We start from the raw sequence: 20,276 nt of genomic DNA on the forward strand, positions 1-20,276 counted from the left end.
TTGTACTATAAAGAAAGCTGAGCACTGAAAAATTTATGCTTTTGAACTGTGGTGTTGGAGAAGACTCTTGAGAGTCCCTTAGACAGCAAGGAGATCCAGCCAGTCCATCCTAAAGGAGATCAGTCCTGTGTGTTCATTGGAAGGACTTATGCTGAAGCTGAAATTCCAATAATTTGGCCACCTGATGTGAAGAGCTGACTCATTTGAAAAGACTCTGATGCTGGAAAGATTGAAGGAGGGAGAAGAAGAAGATGACAGAGGATGAGATGTTTGGATGGCATCATCGACTCAATGCACATGAGTTTCAGTAGGCTCTGGGAGTTGGTGATGGACAGGAAAGCATGGCGTTCTACAGTACATGGGGTCACAAAGTGTCAGACACGACTGAGCAACTGAACTGAACTGAACTGAACTGCATATCTATAAAAGGGAACCATGGATTTGACAGGTGAAAGAAGATAATTACTGCAACCAAGTAATACAGTAGGTGAAAAGAGGGCAGGATTGCCCTTTACTTGCTGCTTCACTTGCCAAGTAATGGGCAAGATTTGAGCAAAGGTAATCTGGCAGATGATGTGTTGCCTGAAGAATCCACTGAACTTCTCTTGCTCTGTAACAAGTTTACTCCAGGCCATGTGATTTTAAAGATTTTATCTAAGATACTGCTGGTGGCCATGTTGGTGCAATGAGACCCTAGGGCTGGATGGACACCCACCCCCAGCTCTCACAAATGCTTAGCGACCTCTGTCAGCAACAAAAACTGGCAGGTGTCTCAGACCACAGCCAAGCTCAGAGAAGTCTCCCGAGCAAGCAAAGGAATCAACATGGTTGAGTTTGCACCTTTGTTTGTGCCACTGGAACACAGGCTGCAGACCTTAGCAGTCCTGAAGTGGATCTTCAGTTTCTTGGCCCTGTGTAAGGAAAGCTGAGATGGGACTGGGAGGCTATGGGCACCTGCCACTTCAGGTGCACATGGTGCATTGATGGGGAAAGATACAGGGCCCAAGGCTGAATCTAGTGCCTGGGGGTCATCTGGGATGAGGGACATCTTGCTCACATGGCCTTGGGGGTGTTTTGCCATCAGGAGTGTCTCTGACTGTCCATGCCCACCTCACCCAGCCTAGGACCTGGGAGTGTCTGGAGGAGGATAGAGAGTCAACTAACCCTGGGACTGGAGCTAGAAAGAGGGAAGCTGAGAAAAGGCATCCGGACCCTCTGATGCCAGGAACAGATGCTTGTCCCTTATCCCAAGGCAAAGGGGATCCCCAAGATGGCCTTAAGAACAGGAGTGACATGGTCCAATCTGTGGGTGACAAGCTGTAATTTAGGGATCTTCTGTGTTGGGGTGTTGGGGGAGAGAGATGACAGCAAGCAGTTGTTACCAAATCAAATTTGTTCTGCTGTGGGAACACAGTAAAGCCCCTCTACTGACACTGGGTTGTGGTGAAAGAAAGTTCAGGTTTTACTACAGGGTCCAAGAAAGGAGTCCAGAGAATTAAGGCTCAAAATGCCTGAAACCCCTTTGATTACCAGGGAATGGTGTCTAGAGACTGGGTGAGGTAGAGATTCTGGGTGCATGATCAGCTCCTAGAGAATGGTCTGATTGCTGGATGGTGAGGTAACTTGGAGTCACCATCATCAACTTTCTGGTTTCCCCTGGTCTGAGGTCTATGGGATGGTGAGCAACTTCCTCCAGCTGCTGGGGGATCAGTATCTGCAAAACCATTCAAATGAGTCTCAATATTATCTATGGCTCTTGGGAACAAGCTAACAGTCTTTGAAATTTTGGAATGGTTAAACTGTTATTTATTTTCTTGCTTGACTGTTTTCTTTTCGTCTTTATGATTTCTCTTAATAATATTATTTTTGAAATTTAGCAAAGGCTTAGGAGGATGAAGATTTTCTACAAATAAGAGGCAGGCAGAGGACATGAGGGATATTTTCCAGGAAGGCTGCATAGGTCCTGCTTGATTACAAGGTTACAATCTACAATAAGGATCACTACATAGACTCATGGGTGAAAACCAGCCCCCTGGTTTTTTTTGTATTTACAGCCTGTGAGCGAAGAATAGCTTTTACATTTTGTTTATTTTATTTATTTTTTTTTATAGTTCAATATTTTTTTCCCAATTATTTTTATTAGTTGGAGGCTAATTACTTTACAATATTGTAGTGGTTTTTGCCATACATTGACATGAATCAGCCATGGATTTACATGTGTTCCCCATCCTGAACCCCCTCCCAGCTCCCTCCCCATCCCATCCCTCTGGGTCATCCCAGTGCACCAGCCCCAAGCACTTGTCTCATGCATCCAACCTGGACTGGCGATCTGTTTCACACTTGATAATATACATGTTTCAATGCAGTTCTCTCAGATCATCCCACCCTCGTCTTCTCTCATAGAGTCCAAAAGTCTGTTCTATACATCTGTGTCTCTTTTTCTGTCTTGCATATAGGGTTATCATTACCATCTTTCTTGAATAGCCAAAGCAATCTTGAGAAAGAAGAATGGAACTGGAGGAATCAACCTGCCTGACTTCAGGCTCTACTACAAAGCCACAGTCATCAAGACAGTATTGTACTTGCACAAAGACAGAAATATAGATCAATGGAACAAAATAGAAAGCCCAGAGATAAATCCATGTACCTATGGACACCTTATCTTCAACAAAGGAGGCAAGAATATACAATGGAAAAAAGACAACCTCTTTAACAAGTGGTGCTGGGGAAACTGGTCAACCATTTGTAAAAGTATGAAGCTAGAACACTTTCTAACAACATACACAAAAATAAACTCAAAATGGATTAAAGATCTAAATGTAAGACCAGAAACTATCAAACTCCTAGAGGAGAACATAGGCAAAACACTCTGCAACATAAATCACAGCAAGATCCTCTATGACCCACCTCCCAGAATATTGGAAATAAAAGCAAAAATAAACAAATGGGGCCTAATTAAACTTAAAAGCTTTTGCACAACAAAGGAAACTATAAGCAAGGTGAAAAGACAGCCCTCAGATTGGGAGAAAATAATAGCAAATGAAGCAACAGACAAAGGATTAATCTCAAAAATATACAAGCAACTCTTGCAGCTTGTCCCTACAATGAACTGCTATTAACAACTTGGTTCTGTTCTCTCGACCAGGATAGTTCTTGTTTCATGGGTACAGAGGTTCAGTTTAGGAAGATGAAAAGAGTTCTGAGATAAAGGCTGGTATAGTTATACCACAGTGTGAATCAATTTAATGCCGCCAAACTGACTCTCAAAAACCATTTCAAGTATATGCCCAGGAGTGGGAATGCTGGATAGCATGGTTGCTCTATTTAATTTTATAAGAAATCTCCATACTTTTCTCCATAAGACCTCTTTTATGAGCCCATAATTTGAAAAGATAGAAGCATCCCAATGTTCATAACAGCACATTTACAATAGCTAGGACATGGAAGCCACCTAAGTATCCATTAGAGTAATGGATAAAGAATATGTGGTAATATAATAGCCAGGACATGGAAGCAACCCAGATGCCCATCAGCAGACGAATGGATGAGGAAGCTGTGGTACATATACACCATGGAATACTACTCAGCCATTAAAAAGAATTCATTTGAATCAGTTCTAATGAGATGGATGAAACTGGAGCCCATTATACAGAGCGAAGTAAGCCAGAAAGATAAAGACCATTACAGTATACTAACACATATATATGGACTTTAGAAAGATGGTAACGATAACCCTATATGCAAAACAGAAAAAGAGACTCAGATGTATGGAACAGACTTGTGGACTCTGGGAGAAGGAGAGGGTGGGATGTTTCAGGAGATCAGCATTGAAACATGTATATTATCTAGGGTAAAACGGATAACCAGCTCAGGTTGGGTACATGAGACAAGTGCTCGGGCCTGGTGCACTGGGAAGACCCAGAGGGATCGGGTGGAGAGGGAGGTGGGAGGGGGGACTGGGATGGGGAATACATGTAAATCCATGGCTAATTCATATCAATGTATAACAAAAACTACTGTAATGATGTAAAGTAATTAGCCTCCAACTAATAAAAATTTAAAAAAAAAAAAAAAAAAGAATATGTGGTAATATAGGTAATGGAATATTACTCAGTCATAAAAAGGGACAAATTAAGGCCATTTTCAGTAACACATATGGACCTAGAGTTTGCAAAACTGAGTGAAGATACAGCCAAAGAAAGACAAATATCACTTATATGCAGAATCAAAAAAGAGGTAAATAAGTACAAATGTACTTATTTACAAAACAGAAGCAGAAAAAAAGCTTTATGGTTACCAGGGGATAAGGGGGAAGGATGAATTGGGAGATTTTGTTTAACAAATAACACTACTGTATATACAAAAGGTAACATAAAAACCTGCTGTATATCACAGGGATCTCTACTTAGTGCTCTGTAATGATCTATATGGGGAAAGAATAAAAAGAAAAGTCAGAGTGGATATATTTATATGTATAACAGATTTTTTCCCTATACACCTGAAACTAATACAACATTGTAAATGAACTATACTTTATTGAAAACTTTAAAAGAAAATACTGAAGAGTCATTTTGATGATAAGTACTGTGTTAAATATATTTTACCACCATAAAAATTAAATAACCAAACAAAGTACCCCAAACACATCACTGAAGTCAGCACCATGAGGGCAGGAACTCCTGTCCATTGTTCAAAGCTGTACTACCAGCACTTGGCACATTGTAGGTACTCCATAGAAAGCGAGCTTCTGTGAGCCCCAAACTACTTTAATAAGCATTTTGCTATGCTCAGACTGGGCTTCCCTGGTGGCTCAGCAGTGAAGAATTTTCCTGCAGTGCAGTAGCTGCAGGAAATGTGAGTTCGATCCCTGGGTCTTGAAGATCTCCTAGAGGAGGGCATGGCAACTCACTCCATTCTTGCCTGGAGAATCCTCTGGACAGAGGAGCCTGGTGGGCTACAGCCCATAGGGTTGCAAAGAAGCAATTTAGCACACATTCAAGTACTATGCAGACTGGGTCAGAAGTCTCCTCTGGGAACTTGGCCATGAATGACAGGCCCAGTTTACCCTACTTTCAAATAGACTACAAGTGGAGGTTGACCTTTAAGAGTATGAGCACATAGTGTTGAGTGTAGGGAATGGAATGGAAAAGATGCAGTATTCTCTAACAGTGAGGCTCCATTGGCATCAGATTAAAGACAGCCCCACAGACCACCTCACCCTGAGTCAAAGCTGAGATTAGCCTGTGAAAAGGACTCAGAATCTTAAATCTGGGAGAAATTCCTCACTGCAACTGCTCCTAGAACTGCTGCACTCCTGATGATCAGGCCAGGCATGAGCAGCCCTCTTCCTCCCTCTCTCCTTCACCAGGACAGGGCCTAGCAGCAGAGGAAAGAGTTCAGTGTAAATTAAAGAGCTCAGGGAGTTGTATCCACACTGAGGAGATTAGTATGGCCAGAATATGGGGTATAGGCAGGTGAGTGAGGCTGGAGTAAAAGGAGTCTGACCAGCAGTAGGGAGCTTGAGGCCAGGCTGAACTGCTTGAGCTGAGCCTCAGAGTTATGAGAAGTTATGGGCGGACTTTAACTAAAGCAGGGATATACATTCCCCTGTGGTTCAGACAGTAAAGCGTCTGCCTACAATGTGGGAGACTCAGGTTCAATCTGCAAAGAGTTGGACGTGACTTCACTTTCACTTTCATGGTGGAATTATCTGTGGAAAGATGGGCTGGGGTTAGACAGGAAGTGTACTGGCTAGAAAGAATATCTTTTCTCTGGAGTTCTAAAGAATGGATACCAGAAAGAGTTTATCCTGTTACATCTCCACCAGGCATTTATTGAGCACCTAGTGAATCCAGTGAAGGAGATGGAGGGGCAAGAACCAGTGAGAAAGCAGTCTGCTGCAGTGGGAAAATGCGAATTTGAATTTAGGCCAACTCCAGACTCTCAATGTGACACTGGTGGTGTTGACTGCATTCTCTCCTTCTTAAAGCCTTGGGAAGCTGATCTCTTCCTCCTAGGGTGAGGACTGGACAGGACAGTGCAGGCTGGGCATAAAGGAAAGCTCGTTCCTTCGCACCACTGACCACTAATTGTTCCTGCTCCCCTTCCCAGATTTTATCTGCTATGTGGTCTTCATAGGCCTCCTGTTCACAAGATTCTGGATGATCAGCATCCTATATGCAATCTAGTGGTACCTGGATCGAGACACACCACAGCAAGGGGGCAGGCAGAGTGCTTTCATAAAGCACTTGACCTTACGGAAGTACACGAAGGACTATTTCCCCATCTCGGTGAGTATGGGGCTGACTAGGGAGTGGTCAGTACCACAGTCTCCACGTGTCTTTGGGGAAGTGTGACACTGTGTGCAGTGAGCAGAATACTGGGCTGGGAGACAGGTGACAGGCTCTCACCACTATGTGGCTAGAGGAAGAGTCAGTTTCTGTCTGATTATGGTTCTCCAACTTCAGTGAGGTGAGGTCACTATGAGGACTGATGAATGTACAAGATTTGAGTAATGTTGTAAGCCATGTAGTGCAGCACACTTAAGTATCTTACAGGTGTAAAACCTTCAGTAGTCCAAGTTTGGAGTGAAGGAATCTGTAGTAAACATAAATTTTAAGACAGTATCTAGACCACACTTTATAAGATGATGAGTCTGACATCCAGTGAAGGAGGAAGGTGTGAGCAAGGATACAGAGCAGGTTCTTTTACTGCTTTTAAGGTTTGTGTATTAGCTTTGAGAATAGAAGCAGAACAGAGAGGCCTCAGGATATATCCTGCCCCAACTCTAATATGCTGTGTTTCCTTGGACAGAGCTTTGCCCATTCTGAATCTCAGTTTCCCCATGGATCCACAAAACAGTCTGATTACTCCTCTTCTGCCTATTTCTTAATCTCTGGTCTCTGACTCTGGGTACCTCATGTCCATTTTTGATACTTACTCTGGCCCCAAGTATCAGTCCTTAGTGATACAGCCCCTGAATTTGAGTGAACAGATCTTTGGCTCCTTTCCTAAATCTCAGACAGACTAAACCCTTGGATGTAAGCAGCTGTGATGATTAATTGTCCAGTGGGGACAAGAAGGGGAGTGCATTTGGGACACAGAGAAGTGCCAGGCAGGGACAAGTGGCTTTCCTTAGGACACAGGAGAGAAGAATATATAGTCTTCTGTGTATCTGATGTCTGAAGACACATATTCGATGTCTGAAGGTGGACAACAAACGTTCTAACACAGGGTCTGCAACATGCCAGCTGTATGACTTTGAGTGAGTTATACATGCTCCTCAAGCTTCAATTTTTTCCTGTGTAAAGTGGAAATGCTGCCACATACATCATTGGGTTTTGTGGATTCCATAAGACATTAGGTGATCCTGGGGCTTCTAAGGATAGCATCTGGTACTCTTTTCACACCTGGAGATGCTCTCTGGCTCTATTTCACACCTGGAGCTGCTGTCAACTGCATCTCTGGCAGAAAAATTGTGTGGGATGGCTCTGTGTCTGTGTCATCTATATCTCTTCTGTCCCTCCTCTAGCTAGGTATCTCCCCTGGAGGTTTTGTCAGTTGGGCACTATTGAAATTTTGGGGAAATGAACCTGATTTGCAATAATTCCACCTGCACAGAGTTTGGGATTGCTGCCCAGTGCAGGCCTTTGTCATCAGCACCTGCAGAAGGCAGAGAAGATGGAGGGAGAGATGACATGTACTTTGATGCCTCTGTCCTGGACTGAGGTCTGCAGGTGGCACTGTGACTGGCAAACCCTGTATGCGAGACAGCAAAAGAGACACAGATGTATAGAACAGTCTTTTGGACTCTGTGGGAGAGGGTGAGGGTGGGATGATATGGGAGAATGGCATTGAAACATGTAAATTATCATATGTGAAATGAATCGCCAGTCTAGGTTTGATGCATGATACAGGGTGCTTGGGGCTGGTGCACTGGGATGACCCAGAAGGATGGGAAGAGGAGGGAGGTGGGAGAGGGGTTCAGGATGGGGACACATGTACACCCATGGCAGATTCATGTCAATGTATGGCAAAACCAATACAATATTGTAAAGTAAAATAAATAAATAAAACTGAAGAAAAGAAAAAAGAACTCCCAAGTCATCAACACACTTGAGAAGCAAGCCTTGCAGAGATCTTAAGGCAGCAGGAGATAGGGGGCCAGGGAGTCTCTGCTGTCTCCTGAAAAGATACACACAACCTAAAAGTTATGAGGGGCTTTGTTCTGAGCCCTTACGAAGGACAGTAGTCAGGAGATAGCCTCTCAGTAATCTCTGAGGAGCTGTTCCAAAAGGTAAGGGAGAAGTCAGGATTTATGGGGTTTTGCTGAGAAAAAAAAAAGTATGTAGTTAAACATCAGAAGATTAATGCCCAGCAGAGAGCAAACTCAAATGTTATTAATGGTTTTCTACATATGGAGAGATGAAAATCTGGGCTCACTGCAATTATTCCTTTGATGTGCATCCTCACCAGTATCTTATTTTTCTCCATCCCGATTTCCTTTCAAGGCCCATTGTCAGTGGCAGCTACAGTGGCTGCTGGCTTGAAGGCAAGCAAGGAACATTCCTTGTCCTAACAACTCTGCTGGAGCTACTCCACATCACAAACCTTTGCACTCTATGACTCTTACTCTAGAGCTGCCTCCTAATAGTAGTTTCTAGTGAAATTAGGAGACTATGTCTGAGCATTGAAACTTGCTAGACACAACCTATGGGCTTCCTGAGCAGCTAGTGGTGGAGAAGCAGATAGTGTTTTCCCCAGGACAAGCTGCTTCCACCTCATGCTGAAGTTCAGTCCAGGAGCTGGGTTTCTATGGGAAGATTTCATATCCCAGAGCAGCAGTATCTACACAGACCAAGGCCTGAGCAGGGATGTAGTGCTGTGGGCAGGCTGTGACCAGGTGTTAAGAAGTGCTGCAGACTTGGCAGGATACCTCCCTGAGCCCTCCCCTCCCATCACTAGGGACTTGTGCCCCTCTTCGCCACCCCCACTTCCCAGCACATTGGGATCTCTTACACTGAGTCACAGGGATTCAGGGGTCAGCCCTCCACCCAGGACTGAACTCCAGCTGCCACAGTTCTCGGAGAGATGCTCACCCCTTCCTGCAATGGTTCCTTCATTCTGTGCAGGTTCTGCCTGGGACAAGGTCTCCCTTCACGTAGGACAGGGGTTTGTGTCCCTGTCACCCTCCCAGGAGTCTTGCCTCTGCCTTGTGCAGGGGGGCTTCCTTCCCTGGTGGGCTGTATTGGCTTCATCCATTCATGGGTCTGCTCTCTCCCTCCTCATTCCATGGTCTCCCAGAGCATCTCCTCTGCTCCAGGCCTGCACCAGGAACAAGGATGTTCAGACAGGCCGTCTCTAATCTCAGGACACTCACATGGGGATGAGAAAGCTCTTGGGCACAGGGGGCACATAAAAGAGGTCAGCACAGAAAGTCAGCAGGTGGACCAGCAATGGCACAAGATGAAGCTCTGATTCACCAGGTTTCTGTTCCTTCAGATGGTCAAGACCACAGAGCTGGACCCCTCCCGGAACTACCTTGCTGGCTTCCACCCTCATGGAAATGGGGTGATTGGAGCTTTTACCAACTTGTGCATGGAGAGCATGGGCTTCTCCTCAGTTTTCCCAGGCATCTGCTCAAATTTGATGATGCTGAACATGTGGTTCTGGTTCCCTTTCTTCAGGGATTATGCCATGTCAATGGGTGAGTCCTCCTACTCTAGGTATCCCAGGAATTGTGAGGGCTGAAGGCATGAGGAGGGATTTTAAGGAGGGCGGTCAAATATTCTGTACTTCTTCCAAGTGAATGTGTGGTAGACAAGGAGTTGAGACCCAAAGAAGCATTTCCCACAGCTCTGTGCTCAATGATGAATGTGGAGGGAGAGTTGGGAAAAGGGATAGTGCTCAGTGCCTGTCATCATGGAACTGCCAGCTGAGGTCTAAAGCAGAACCCAGGCCACATGCTCCTGAACCATCTTTTCCTCCTTTACACTATATGTGACTACCTTCCTCTCTCCCCAGGGCTGGTCTCATCAGACAAGGAGAGTGCTCTTCACATTCTGAGGAGGAAAGGAAGCAGCAACCTGCTGTCCATCATTGTTGGGGGCGTCAAGGAAGTACTGAATGCCAGGCCTGGAGACTACAAGCTGGTGCTGTGGAACCGCAAGGGCTTCATCAGGCTCACCCTGATACATGGATATCGGGAACAGGGTTCCGAGTTTAGCTGGATATTGGTAAGGATTGTATTTTGGAGGGAAGACTGCAGAGGCAAATGCAGATTCTATTTTGGCAAGGAGAATCTCAATCCACTGACAATGAAGAGTCTGTCTTGGTGATCAATGTACTGTTTCATGCCCAAATACCCAGAGATGATTCTAGAAGAAAGATTTTGTGACTAAAGGATTAAGTCTCATGGATTATATTGCTGAAAGCTTGTGTTACATTTGAGACCTAGGGAATTTGGGTGAATGGAGTTTGGGGCATAGCTTGGAGCTGTCTCTCATCTTAAAATATCTGTAAAGAAAAGAAACAAGCCAGAGCCAAAGAGATTTTTCCAGAAATTTTGCAGTTGTTTTATACCTGTGACATTTCTTGGCAGTATTCTGGTCTCCCTGTTTATGTAACTGGGAAGGGTTAATTTTGAATTTATGCTGGATCTACTTCTGTGCCTTAAACCCTCATCTTGCAGCTGTTGTTGGTGTTCAGTTGAGCTAAGTCACTCAGTTGTGTTCAACTCTTTGTGATCCTATGGACTGCAGCAAGCCAGGCTTCCAGAGCTTGCTCAAACTCATATCCATTGAGTCGGTATGCCATCCATCCTCTAGCTAGCATTACTTTGCTAGTGTGTGAGATGAGTGCAACTGTGTGATAGTTTTAACATTCCTTGGCATTGCCTTTCTTTGGGATTGGAATGAAAACTCCACTTTGTTAGTGTAGGCACACATAATGGCCTGCCTAAGGGAGATAACCTGAGCCACCCACCTGTGAAGGATTGCAAGGAAGTGAAACTAACACATTCCTCTACCTGAAATTTACCATTTTAAGGGATGTTTGCAAGGATCAAATAGTATTTTTACTTTGTCTCCTCACTTCCTCCCCATCTCTGATCCATTAAAGAACCTGGCAACCAGGCCCTGACAAGATGGTTATTTTGAGGTGCTAGCCTGACATTTTCTCAGTCAGCCATCTCCTGAAAAAGCCCCTTCCTCATCCCAACAGTACGTCTCAGATTTGTTGGCCTATCTTTCAGCAAGCAGAATGAGCTTGTACTTGGTAACAATCCCACTGCCAGTTGGTGGCCCTGAGAGGAGCCATGACCTGCCTGAAATCATAAAACTAGGCCATGGCAGACCTGGGAGACACCTGAGGCCTCCTACTTTTGGTCCAGGGCTCTGTCCTCTGCTTGAGTTCCTGTTCATAGGTCCCTGAGGGAAGTTGGGTGACAAGCTTGTGCCTTCTTGCCCCTCCACACGCCCTCTCTCCTGTCTCCTCTAGGGCATCTCTGGTGCCTATCTTCTCCTTTGGGGAGAATGACATATATGACCAGGTTGAGAACTCCCCTGGCTCCTGGCTGCACTGGTTCCAGGACCGACTTCTAAAGACCACAAGATTCTCCATCCCGCTCTTCTACGGCTGTGGAATTTTCCAGTACAGCTTTGGTCTTATGCCCTACCGCCAGCCCATCACCACCGTGGGTGAGCCTAGACCCAGGCTGGGAGGGGAAGGGCTACACAACAAGGGACTTGGGCTTGTGCTTCAAAGGGACATGTACAAAGGCCAGAAACATTCTTGACCTCATGGAACTCACGTTCTAGATTGAGAAACAGACACACAGGTCAATGTAAAGCAGTCTGGGGAGGGAACTCTAACTGAGGTAAACAGACCATTCGCCACTACTGATTTCTGAGCACCTACTGTGTAGCAGGCACTGCACTGGCTCCTTACATGCAACTGCTCAGTTTGTGCAACAACTTTGGAGGCAGGGACTATCATCCCCATTTTATCGATGGTGAATGTAGACTCAGAGAAAGTAAATCACTTCCAAAAGATCACCCTGCCCTTGAGTAAGGATGTTGAGATGTGAATCAGAATCTACTTGACTTTTATTATGCCAGAGAGGAGGGTTTGATTCTGACAGGAGAATCTCAAAAGGCTAATTGGAGCAGGTGAATACAAAGGAAGAGAATTCCAAATCTGTTAGTATTGTACATAAAATAGCAATCAGCAGGCTGGGAAGGAGAGCCTGGGGAATTTTCCTGTAAATAATGGGCATGGGCTTTAGTGCATGGACTTAGCAGGATCTCTTCAGCTATTCAGACATTTCATCTTGCTCTGGGCCATCACTCAGCTCTGCGTCTTGCAGGGGGGAAGCCCATCGAAGTGCAGAAGACACCACATCCCTCCCAGGAGGAGACGGACAGGCTGCACCAGTGCTACATCAGGGAGCTGAGCAACCTCTTCGAAGCCCACAAGCTCAAGTACAGCATCCCAAAAGACCAACACTTGAAGTTCTACTGAGTACCTCTCCAGAAGAGGGGCTGTCCCAAAGGGCAGGGTTGGCATTAGAGAGGATGAAGGGAGGTGCTGTGATCCCAGAAGGTTTCCTGGAGGTGTCTGTTGAACACATCTCCAGAGCCTTCACTGATTCCTGCATTTCCACTCCATGCCAGGCCCTGGGTCACAGCTAGCTCTGTGACAAAGGAGACCAGACTGTGGCATCAGTGATTTGCTCTCCTGCACTGACTCCTCTGCAGTGGGCCCTCTCCTTGGTTCTGCCCACTTGAGAAATGGGAGAGATGCTTGGAGAGAATGATGTCTATGTCTTTCCTTTGTGATCCTGTCATTCAATGAGCAGGATGAAGAGCAGCTCCAGTGAGCAGGTTTCTCTTCCTCTGCCTTGATTGACAGCACAGAAGCAGCCCCCAGGTGCAATTTTTTCTCAGAGAAACTCCTCCATCCTGCAACCTGCCTGTCCCAGCTCCTCCCTCCCTGAGATGAAGAGGAGGGTGAGGCACAACCCCATGACTTATCCTGGCACTTTTGAGTTTCTGAGTCCTCTGAGCCCCAGAGTAGCAGCCAGAGGAGCCGGGAAGTAGGGAAAGAGACTTGAGCTCTGTCACTGGATGAATGACCAGGGGCGGACCTCTTCACCCTCCGTCTGAGTCTCAGTCTCCCCAAGGGACTATGATGACCTCTCACCTCAGCTGTGATGTCACATGGACTGAAAGCTCCATGATGTGGCCACTACTCCTCATTTGTAACTTCAGCCTTGACCGTGACATAGAAGGGAGCTCCATAAATGTCAATTCATCAATGAAAAAATTGATTCAGTCTTCTTCTCTTTCTCCACCCTACTCCCCAACTGGGAACACTGGTCAAAGCCTCCCATTTAATCCCAGTCTGGCCCTGCAGCCCTACTGCCCTGTTTCCCCTTCCCAGATGTGGGATCCGAAGGGCCAGAGAATAGCATGTTACCTACTCCTCCCTGACCAGTCAGCTCCAACTTAGCACCTCTGCCCTGTTCTGTGGGAGACAAGGGGGAAGCTATGTACAGACACAGGGCAGACCAGCCAGAGAAGGAACATGAGGAATGAGTGTTCTGTGTCTGCAAGCAGGGCAGATGGGGACACGCCTCTGATGAGATGAATTTTGGGTCACTGGGTCTGCAACACACATCATGAGTGAGGGACATGATGGCAGGGTAGGGCCAGTACTGTGAACTCTCACATCTAGAGTAGGAAAGCAAGTTCTTTTCCTTCCAGAAGCTAATCACACCAATATGTACAAATGGAGGTGGGATTGTTTTGTGAATGTAAATTTGGGTCTAAGCCTGGCCCAGACCTTTTCAGTGACTTTGTAAGTCACATCCTTTTTAAAGCTCAGTTTTGTTTTCAGAGAAAAAAGCATCACAATTCATAGCTTGGGTTTATGAGTGGGAAAAATATTTTGAGATCATTGGTCATTCTCTGGCCTGTGAGGAGTAATGGGGAGTAGATGTAATTAGATTCTGGTTGTAAATGTGCCTAACATCTCATGATGACCTTTTCTGACCCTAAGAGGTGGGTGCTATAGCATCCCAAGAGAGGCGGAAATCAAGAGCAGTGTGGTTGAGAGGGGTAGTGATGGTTTCCACCAAGGAAGAGGGAGGAAGTGGCAGGTGGGCAGGACCATAAAGGATGGGCAAGATTTGCCAAGAGAGAAGTACCTACCCACTGCAGTTTTCTAGTACTGGGTATTGAACCAGTGCAGACATTAGTGGCTAAAGAGGGCAAGGATTTGTTATGTCAACATCTCTGTGGATGGCTGGATGTTTATTCTCAGAGTTCCTGCTCTCCCACCTGTAGTGTCCTGGGAACTGCTGATCTCTTTCCTTTGACTCCTTATCTCCTCAATTTGGTCAATCAAAGATCACCTCCTGGGACTTTTCTGGAGGTCCAGTGATTAAGACTTCATGTTTCTAATGCAGGGAAGCAGGGAACTGGGATTATATCCTTGGCCAGGGATCTAAGAGCCTTCCCAGGTAGTACTAGTGGTAGAGAACCCACCTGCCAATGTAGGAGAAGCAAGAGACATGGGTTCAATCTCTGTGTCAGAAAGATCCGCTGGTGGAGGGCATGTAACCCACTCCAGTATTCTTACCTGGAGAACTCCATGGACAGAGGAGCCTGGCAGGCTACAACCCACAGCGTCATAAAGAGTCAAACTTGACTGAAGTGACTTGGTACACTGTTGGGAGCCTCCGGGATGCACCCAGTCCATGACAAGGTCATGGGACAAGAAAGGAACCTGCAAGGCAGCTCTTCCCCTCGAGGTTGTCCCAGGGGCCTGGAATGTCCCTTTCTTCCTTCTGTCTTACTGTTGTTGGGCTTTCTATTAATTTTTGGAAATGATAATATATAGTAATAAGGCCTTGCTGGAAAAGTCCAAGCCTTTTTGGAAATGCTTAAGATTGCTCTGGCTCAGGACATGACCATAAATAAAAAGTCATAAAAGAAAAAGCCACAGGTATAGTTTGGCTGCTTGCTTAAAAGATTATAATGTTCTAGAATAGAAAAGAGTAGAGGTATTTAGATTTAGAAATAGATATACTGCTTTAGTTTACTTGCTCCTTGGTTGAAAGGGTTTTCACTATTGCTATTTCCTTGCTGCTACTTGTTCATTGTTCCCCTTTCTTTAAACAACATGGGATATTATGGGTATTTTTATAAAAGTAGAAAATGGGGTATATAGGATTTTAATAGAAGATTTATATTAACCAGCTTTACTGCCATTATCCTATTATTAATAGAGGTGTTTTGCTGCTTTAAAGGTGTTTTTGCTGTTTAATAGTTAATCGTTGTAAATTGAGATTTTGTGGTTTTAGGTAAAGAAAAATATCAGGTTTTTTTCATGGTACTATTTTCAGAAATGTCAAATATGTTACTGTAACCCTTCCCATGTATTGTTTTATTGTCCAAAGAATTTACACTATACCTGAGATTTGTGAAACATTGTTTTTGTTAGAGTGAGAATGTTAGGCCATTGAGGCAAGAAGATTATGTATGGGACATTTAAGTATAAACCCTGTAATCGGAAACGTTCTAGATGAATGCTTAGGGGAAAAACATGGGGAAAAAATATTGACGGAAGCACAAACCAATATCTGATGTAATATGTGGTGACTTAAGGGGGAGGTAACATTCATTCTATAAAAACTGAGCTATCCTAAAAATAAAAAAAAAGCTACCTCTTCTACGCAACGTCTGTGTGTGTGTGTCTGTCTGTCTTCTTCCTCGCTGACGCCACTCATCCCTTGGGTATTCCTGGTCCTGCCAGGGCTGGACCTCAGCAGTACACATGCATGCAGAGAAATAAAATCCCATATACTGCATGGCATGGCCAAAATAAATAACTGAAGTCAACTTCTTGTCAGATGTCAGCGCACATCCCCTAACCTGAAAACCTGCTCTCCCAACCCAGTGTCCTATATCACAGTTCAATTCATTTTAGTCTCTCTGTCGGGTTTGCAACCCCATGGACTGCAGCACACCAGGCTTCCCTGTCCATCATCAACTCCCAGAGCTTACTCAAACTCATGCCCATTGAGTCTGTGATGCCATGCTACCAGTTAGTTACTCATATTGTAGGCTAGCTTGGAGTGAAGAAGCCATGACAATAAGTAGGTGAGTGGTCAACTAGGTCCCCAGGGAACTGGAAGCACCTGAAGGTTCCAATTCAGTTCAGGAGGAGGCTGTCAACCTGCTCCAGAAGGGGACAGTTACAGAGCTTAGAGTGGGGCTGGAGGATCTACTCCCAAGCTCTTCCATGCAGTTGCTGGCAGGCTTCAGAGCCCTGTATGTGGGCCTCTCCATCACGCTGCCAATTGCTACTCACCAGGATTCTCCAGAGTAAGGCAGTCACAAAGTAGATAGAGCAAGAGTTCTAGGAGACTGACACACACACGCGTGCACGCGCGCACACACACACACACACACACACACACACACACAGAAACTACATACCTTCTACAACCTAGTCTCTGAGTCATTCACCATGGATTCTGCCTTACTTTATCAGTTCCATGCAAGGCCCTAAGTCCAACTCACACTCCATAGGAGGGTGTGACTCCTGGAGTGAAGTAACTGAGGGTGTATTGCAGGCATTACCACAGCAGCCCACAAGCCCTCAGAGATTGGACTAGGCAACCCCAGTGCTGTGGGTGTTGCAGGAGGCTGTCTGCCTGGAGGACACAGGTTGAAATGCCCACACAGCAAGGCCCTAGGTGGGTCAAAGGTGTGAGCACAGGTCAGAGGTGGAAATCATGGCTGTGACCACAGGCCTGGATGGGATGTAGTACAAGGTGACCACCTTGGGCCTAGGGCACCTGCATGGGGGATGGGGACAGACTGGCTGGGCCAGAGAGAAGGGGATTGCCCCTTGTTCACAGTAACCTTGGAGGCCTCTACCAGCCAAACAAGGTAAGAGCGAAGAGACTGATCTCAGAAGAGGGTTATCTAGAGAGATACCTGAATAGAAATATCCCCACTGGACTTTTTGTGAACAGAAGTGTCCTTTTATGTGTTATGCACTGACACTAGGCTGTTTGTTAAGCAGTCAGCCTCCCCATGGATACAGAGAGCCAGGAGCTGCACAGCAAGGGTCCAATTCTACACAGCACCTGCTCCCTGACACACCCTGCTTGTCCCCAGCCTGCCTGAAGGGACTTGACCTTGTGAGAAGACTTCCCGCCAACACACAGGCTAACTCAGACAGCCCAAGGAGCATAGGAGGTGTCAGGTGTGGTAGAAAGGCTCAGAGGCCAACAGATTGGGCAGAGCTGGAGTCAGCTCCTGAAATCACACTGCCCTTTGACCTGGAAGAAGTTCTCAGACTTTATTGTCCACAGGAGACAAAGGACGTGCTGGGGCCCAACCTGTTGACACTGCTGGATGGTAATGGTGGGACAGCGGTCAGCCAGCACAGTTCTGCCACATGCCCTGGCCCAACCTTACCCTCTCAGGGAGACTGGGCTATGCTATGGATCAGGGGGAACAGAGAAATTAAGTATTTCCTGCCATATCAGTAAACAAGGATGTCAATCTTCAGCAATTGCAGATTTCCAATGTGAGCTGGTGAACCCTAAGGAAACTCAGGAAGAAGAGGAATACCTGCCACCTAGCAACCATCAGACTATAGGCATTCCCTATAGTGAGCCCCAAGGAAGCTCAGGATGTGAAAAATACAGGACGTGCCAAGTCACTTCAGTTGTGTCTGACTCTTTGCAACTCTATGGAGTATAGCCCACCAGGCTCCTCTATCCACGGGATTCTCTAGGCAAGAATACTTGAGTGGGTTGCCATGCCCTCCTCCAGGTCATCTTCCCAACCCAGGGATCGAACCTGCATCTCTTGCTTCTCCTACATAGGTAGGTGGGTTCTTTACACCAGCACCATCTGGGAAACTCTACTGGGCCAGAAAGCTGAGATGCATAACAAAAGGATGATTTCAGTGAACCTAGACTCTTACATCTTCCCATATATAGAAAAGTGCTAAATTCCTTAATTTGGGCTATCTGGTTTTCTTTAATTAACAATAATATTTTGATGTTCAGACTAGCTGCCCTTTGCTGCAAAACTTACATAACCTGGCTTCTTACCTCACCTCCTCTGAGCAGTTCTCTCAGGGTTACTTCAGATGCTGTCTCCTAGGCTTGAAGTTCTAAAAATTCCCACCAAATAGAACATAACCATTAACTTTTAGGTAGTGAGTGTTTTTTAAGTTGGAAAGGCAGAGTGGGAGCATGGGAACTGCTGAGGGAGCCAAGGCAGAGAGGAGGGAGTGGGCAGAGCACACATGGGTAAGACTTCCTGGTGAGGGCCAGGGTCAAGGTGAGGTTTAGGGAATAGGAGGCTGAGATTTAGGACTTTGTGCAGCAAACATCTATTGAGATGGGAGTGGGCAGGGCAGACAGGGTCCCTGAGGATGTCTGGCCTGCTGTCTGGGGGACTACTGTCCAGTCCAGGGGTCAGGAATTCATCCCCCAGGTAGGGAGGAGTCCTGGGAGGTGCTTTAGCTGGAGTGGGTCATGGACCTGATAGAGGGGCAGTGGATGCCTCAGGCTGGACTGAGTATCTGCCTTAGTGACCCCACAGCAGGGCAGGATCAGCTGTGTGAGCAACTTGCTAGTGAGAACCTACTACCTGCTGGACTCTGGGTGGATGCTACACACACAGTATCTCAGTGTAACTAAGAGTGACCTCCTCATACAGATTCATATCAAAGAGGTTAATGGCCTTTCTAGAATCCTGGGACCAATATGAAAGCTGCCTGCCCAGGCGTTCTGCTCTCATCTTGCCTACTGTGGTCTCAAATTCAGGAGAACTGTACATTGAAAACACTAAAGATATCAGCTGCACCCATGGACTCCCAACACCACCTGCACTGTGTGGCCATATAACTCACATTCCCTCCCATCTTCACCTGTAAATGGTTCAGCCATAAATGAGGATCCAATCAATGCCAGCTCTTCTTCACTGCTTCTGTTTATAAATGCCTGGAAGTGGTTTTAAAGACCTATCTATCATGAACGTGGTTTGGGCTTTTATTAGATTCTATTGAACAGGCTCCTTCTTGGGCCAGACTGTGGACTTTGATATATACCCTGTATCTATGGAAATGACATACCAACTGGAAAACCAGGTCCCTGGAAGGAAGAGCCCCAGGGCTCATACCTAGACTCTCTGTAGCTCTCCGTAACCTAAAAGAATGCCCTAATTATCTGTGTAACCAAATAGAATCACACATTCTATTATGCTTATTGGGGTATGACCACAGGCCTATTAATAATTGTCCACTGTTAACTACCTAGGCTTAAGGCATTTGAATCCAGGGTTAACTTTGATTGTATCTTTCTTTTCCTTTGTTCAGACTAGTTTCAGGGAATTTGGGGAGGTGGATTTGGGCATGTACACTAAGGGTATATAATGTTTTCACAAAAACTGGTCAGGGTCCTTGGCTAAAAGGAGACTGCGTTGGGCCCGCCAGTGTAATAAACTGCACTCCACTATCTGCATTGTCCTTCTGAGTGAGTTTGTTTCCCAGAACACGTGGTTACAACACTACTTCCTCCCACTCCGTGCCAGAAAGCTGACCTGGGTGTTTCCTTCTTTAACAAGATGAACTGGTGCCATGTCTGTCAAGTTATATCCTTAGTGGGAGAATGTATAGAAATAGATGGGCTGGAAGATTCCTTCTCTCAGTTGCTTTAAAAAGGCCCTGAGTAGAACGGAAACAATATCAAACCCTGGTCTTATCTGTAAATATCAATGATGAAGGATCAAAAGAATCTTCCTGCCTCAAAAAATGTTAAAAATATCAGATGTTGTTGTTGGAGTAGCCCGAGATTAGTTAACCTAGGTTAATTAATTAAGCCCTAGATTCTTAACCTGGTTAAGAATCAGATTTTTGTATTTTTCCTTTTTTATAAGCTGCTATAGACTTATCTATTTGTAAAATACAATATAAATTACCCAAGAAAGAAGAAGAAAACAAACAGTTCAAATCCAGTTTTTAATTATTAGTTTCATACACATAGAACTACTCTGCCATGTTGCTCTAAGGTTTCTGAGCAGTTACTCTGCACCTCTGTACTTACCTTATCAAGAACCAGTAACAGGCAGCTCATGGACAAGCCAGGTCCTCAGATCTCAGAGGAGCAGCACTGCCCCAGGAAGTATGGTGCTGCCTGGTTTTTGGCCTGCAAGGGGATTGTGAGGCGAGGGACACAGAACCCCTGG

The 20,276-nt window shown here is 45.6% G+C and overlaps 1 protein-coding gene across 1 annotated transcript; it reads left to right on the forward strand.

The window, feature by feature from the left end:
* Nucleotides 1-824: 824 nt before the first annotated feature.
* On the forward strand, nt 825-13,169 carry LOC110123000 (2-acylglycerol O-acyltransferase 2-like). The gene is given in 6 exon segments (XM_020870688.2): nt 825-915; nt 6,112-6,290; nt 9,502-9,706; nt 10,024-10,219; nt 11,497-11,696; nt 12,365-13,169. Coding segments are annotated over 6 exon segments (1,026 nt in total). The 3' UTR covers nt 12,520-13,169.
* The last annotated feature ends 7,107 nt before the right edge of the window (nt 13,170-20,276 follow it).

The sequence above is a fragment of the Odocoileus virginianus genome, chromosome 10 (genome assembly GCF_023699985.2).
Source record: "Odocoileus virginianus isolate 20LAN1187 ecotype Illinois chromosome 10, Ovbor_1.2, whole genome shotgun sequence".
Lineage (NCBI taxonomy): Eukaryota > Metazoa > Chordata > Mammalia > Artiodactyla > Cervidae > Odocoileus > Odocoileus virginianus.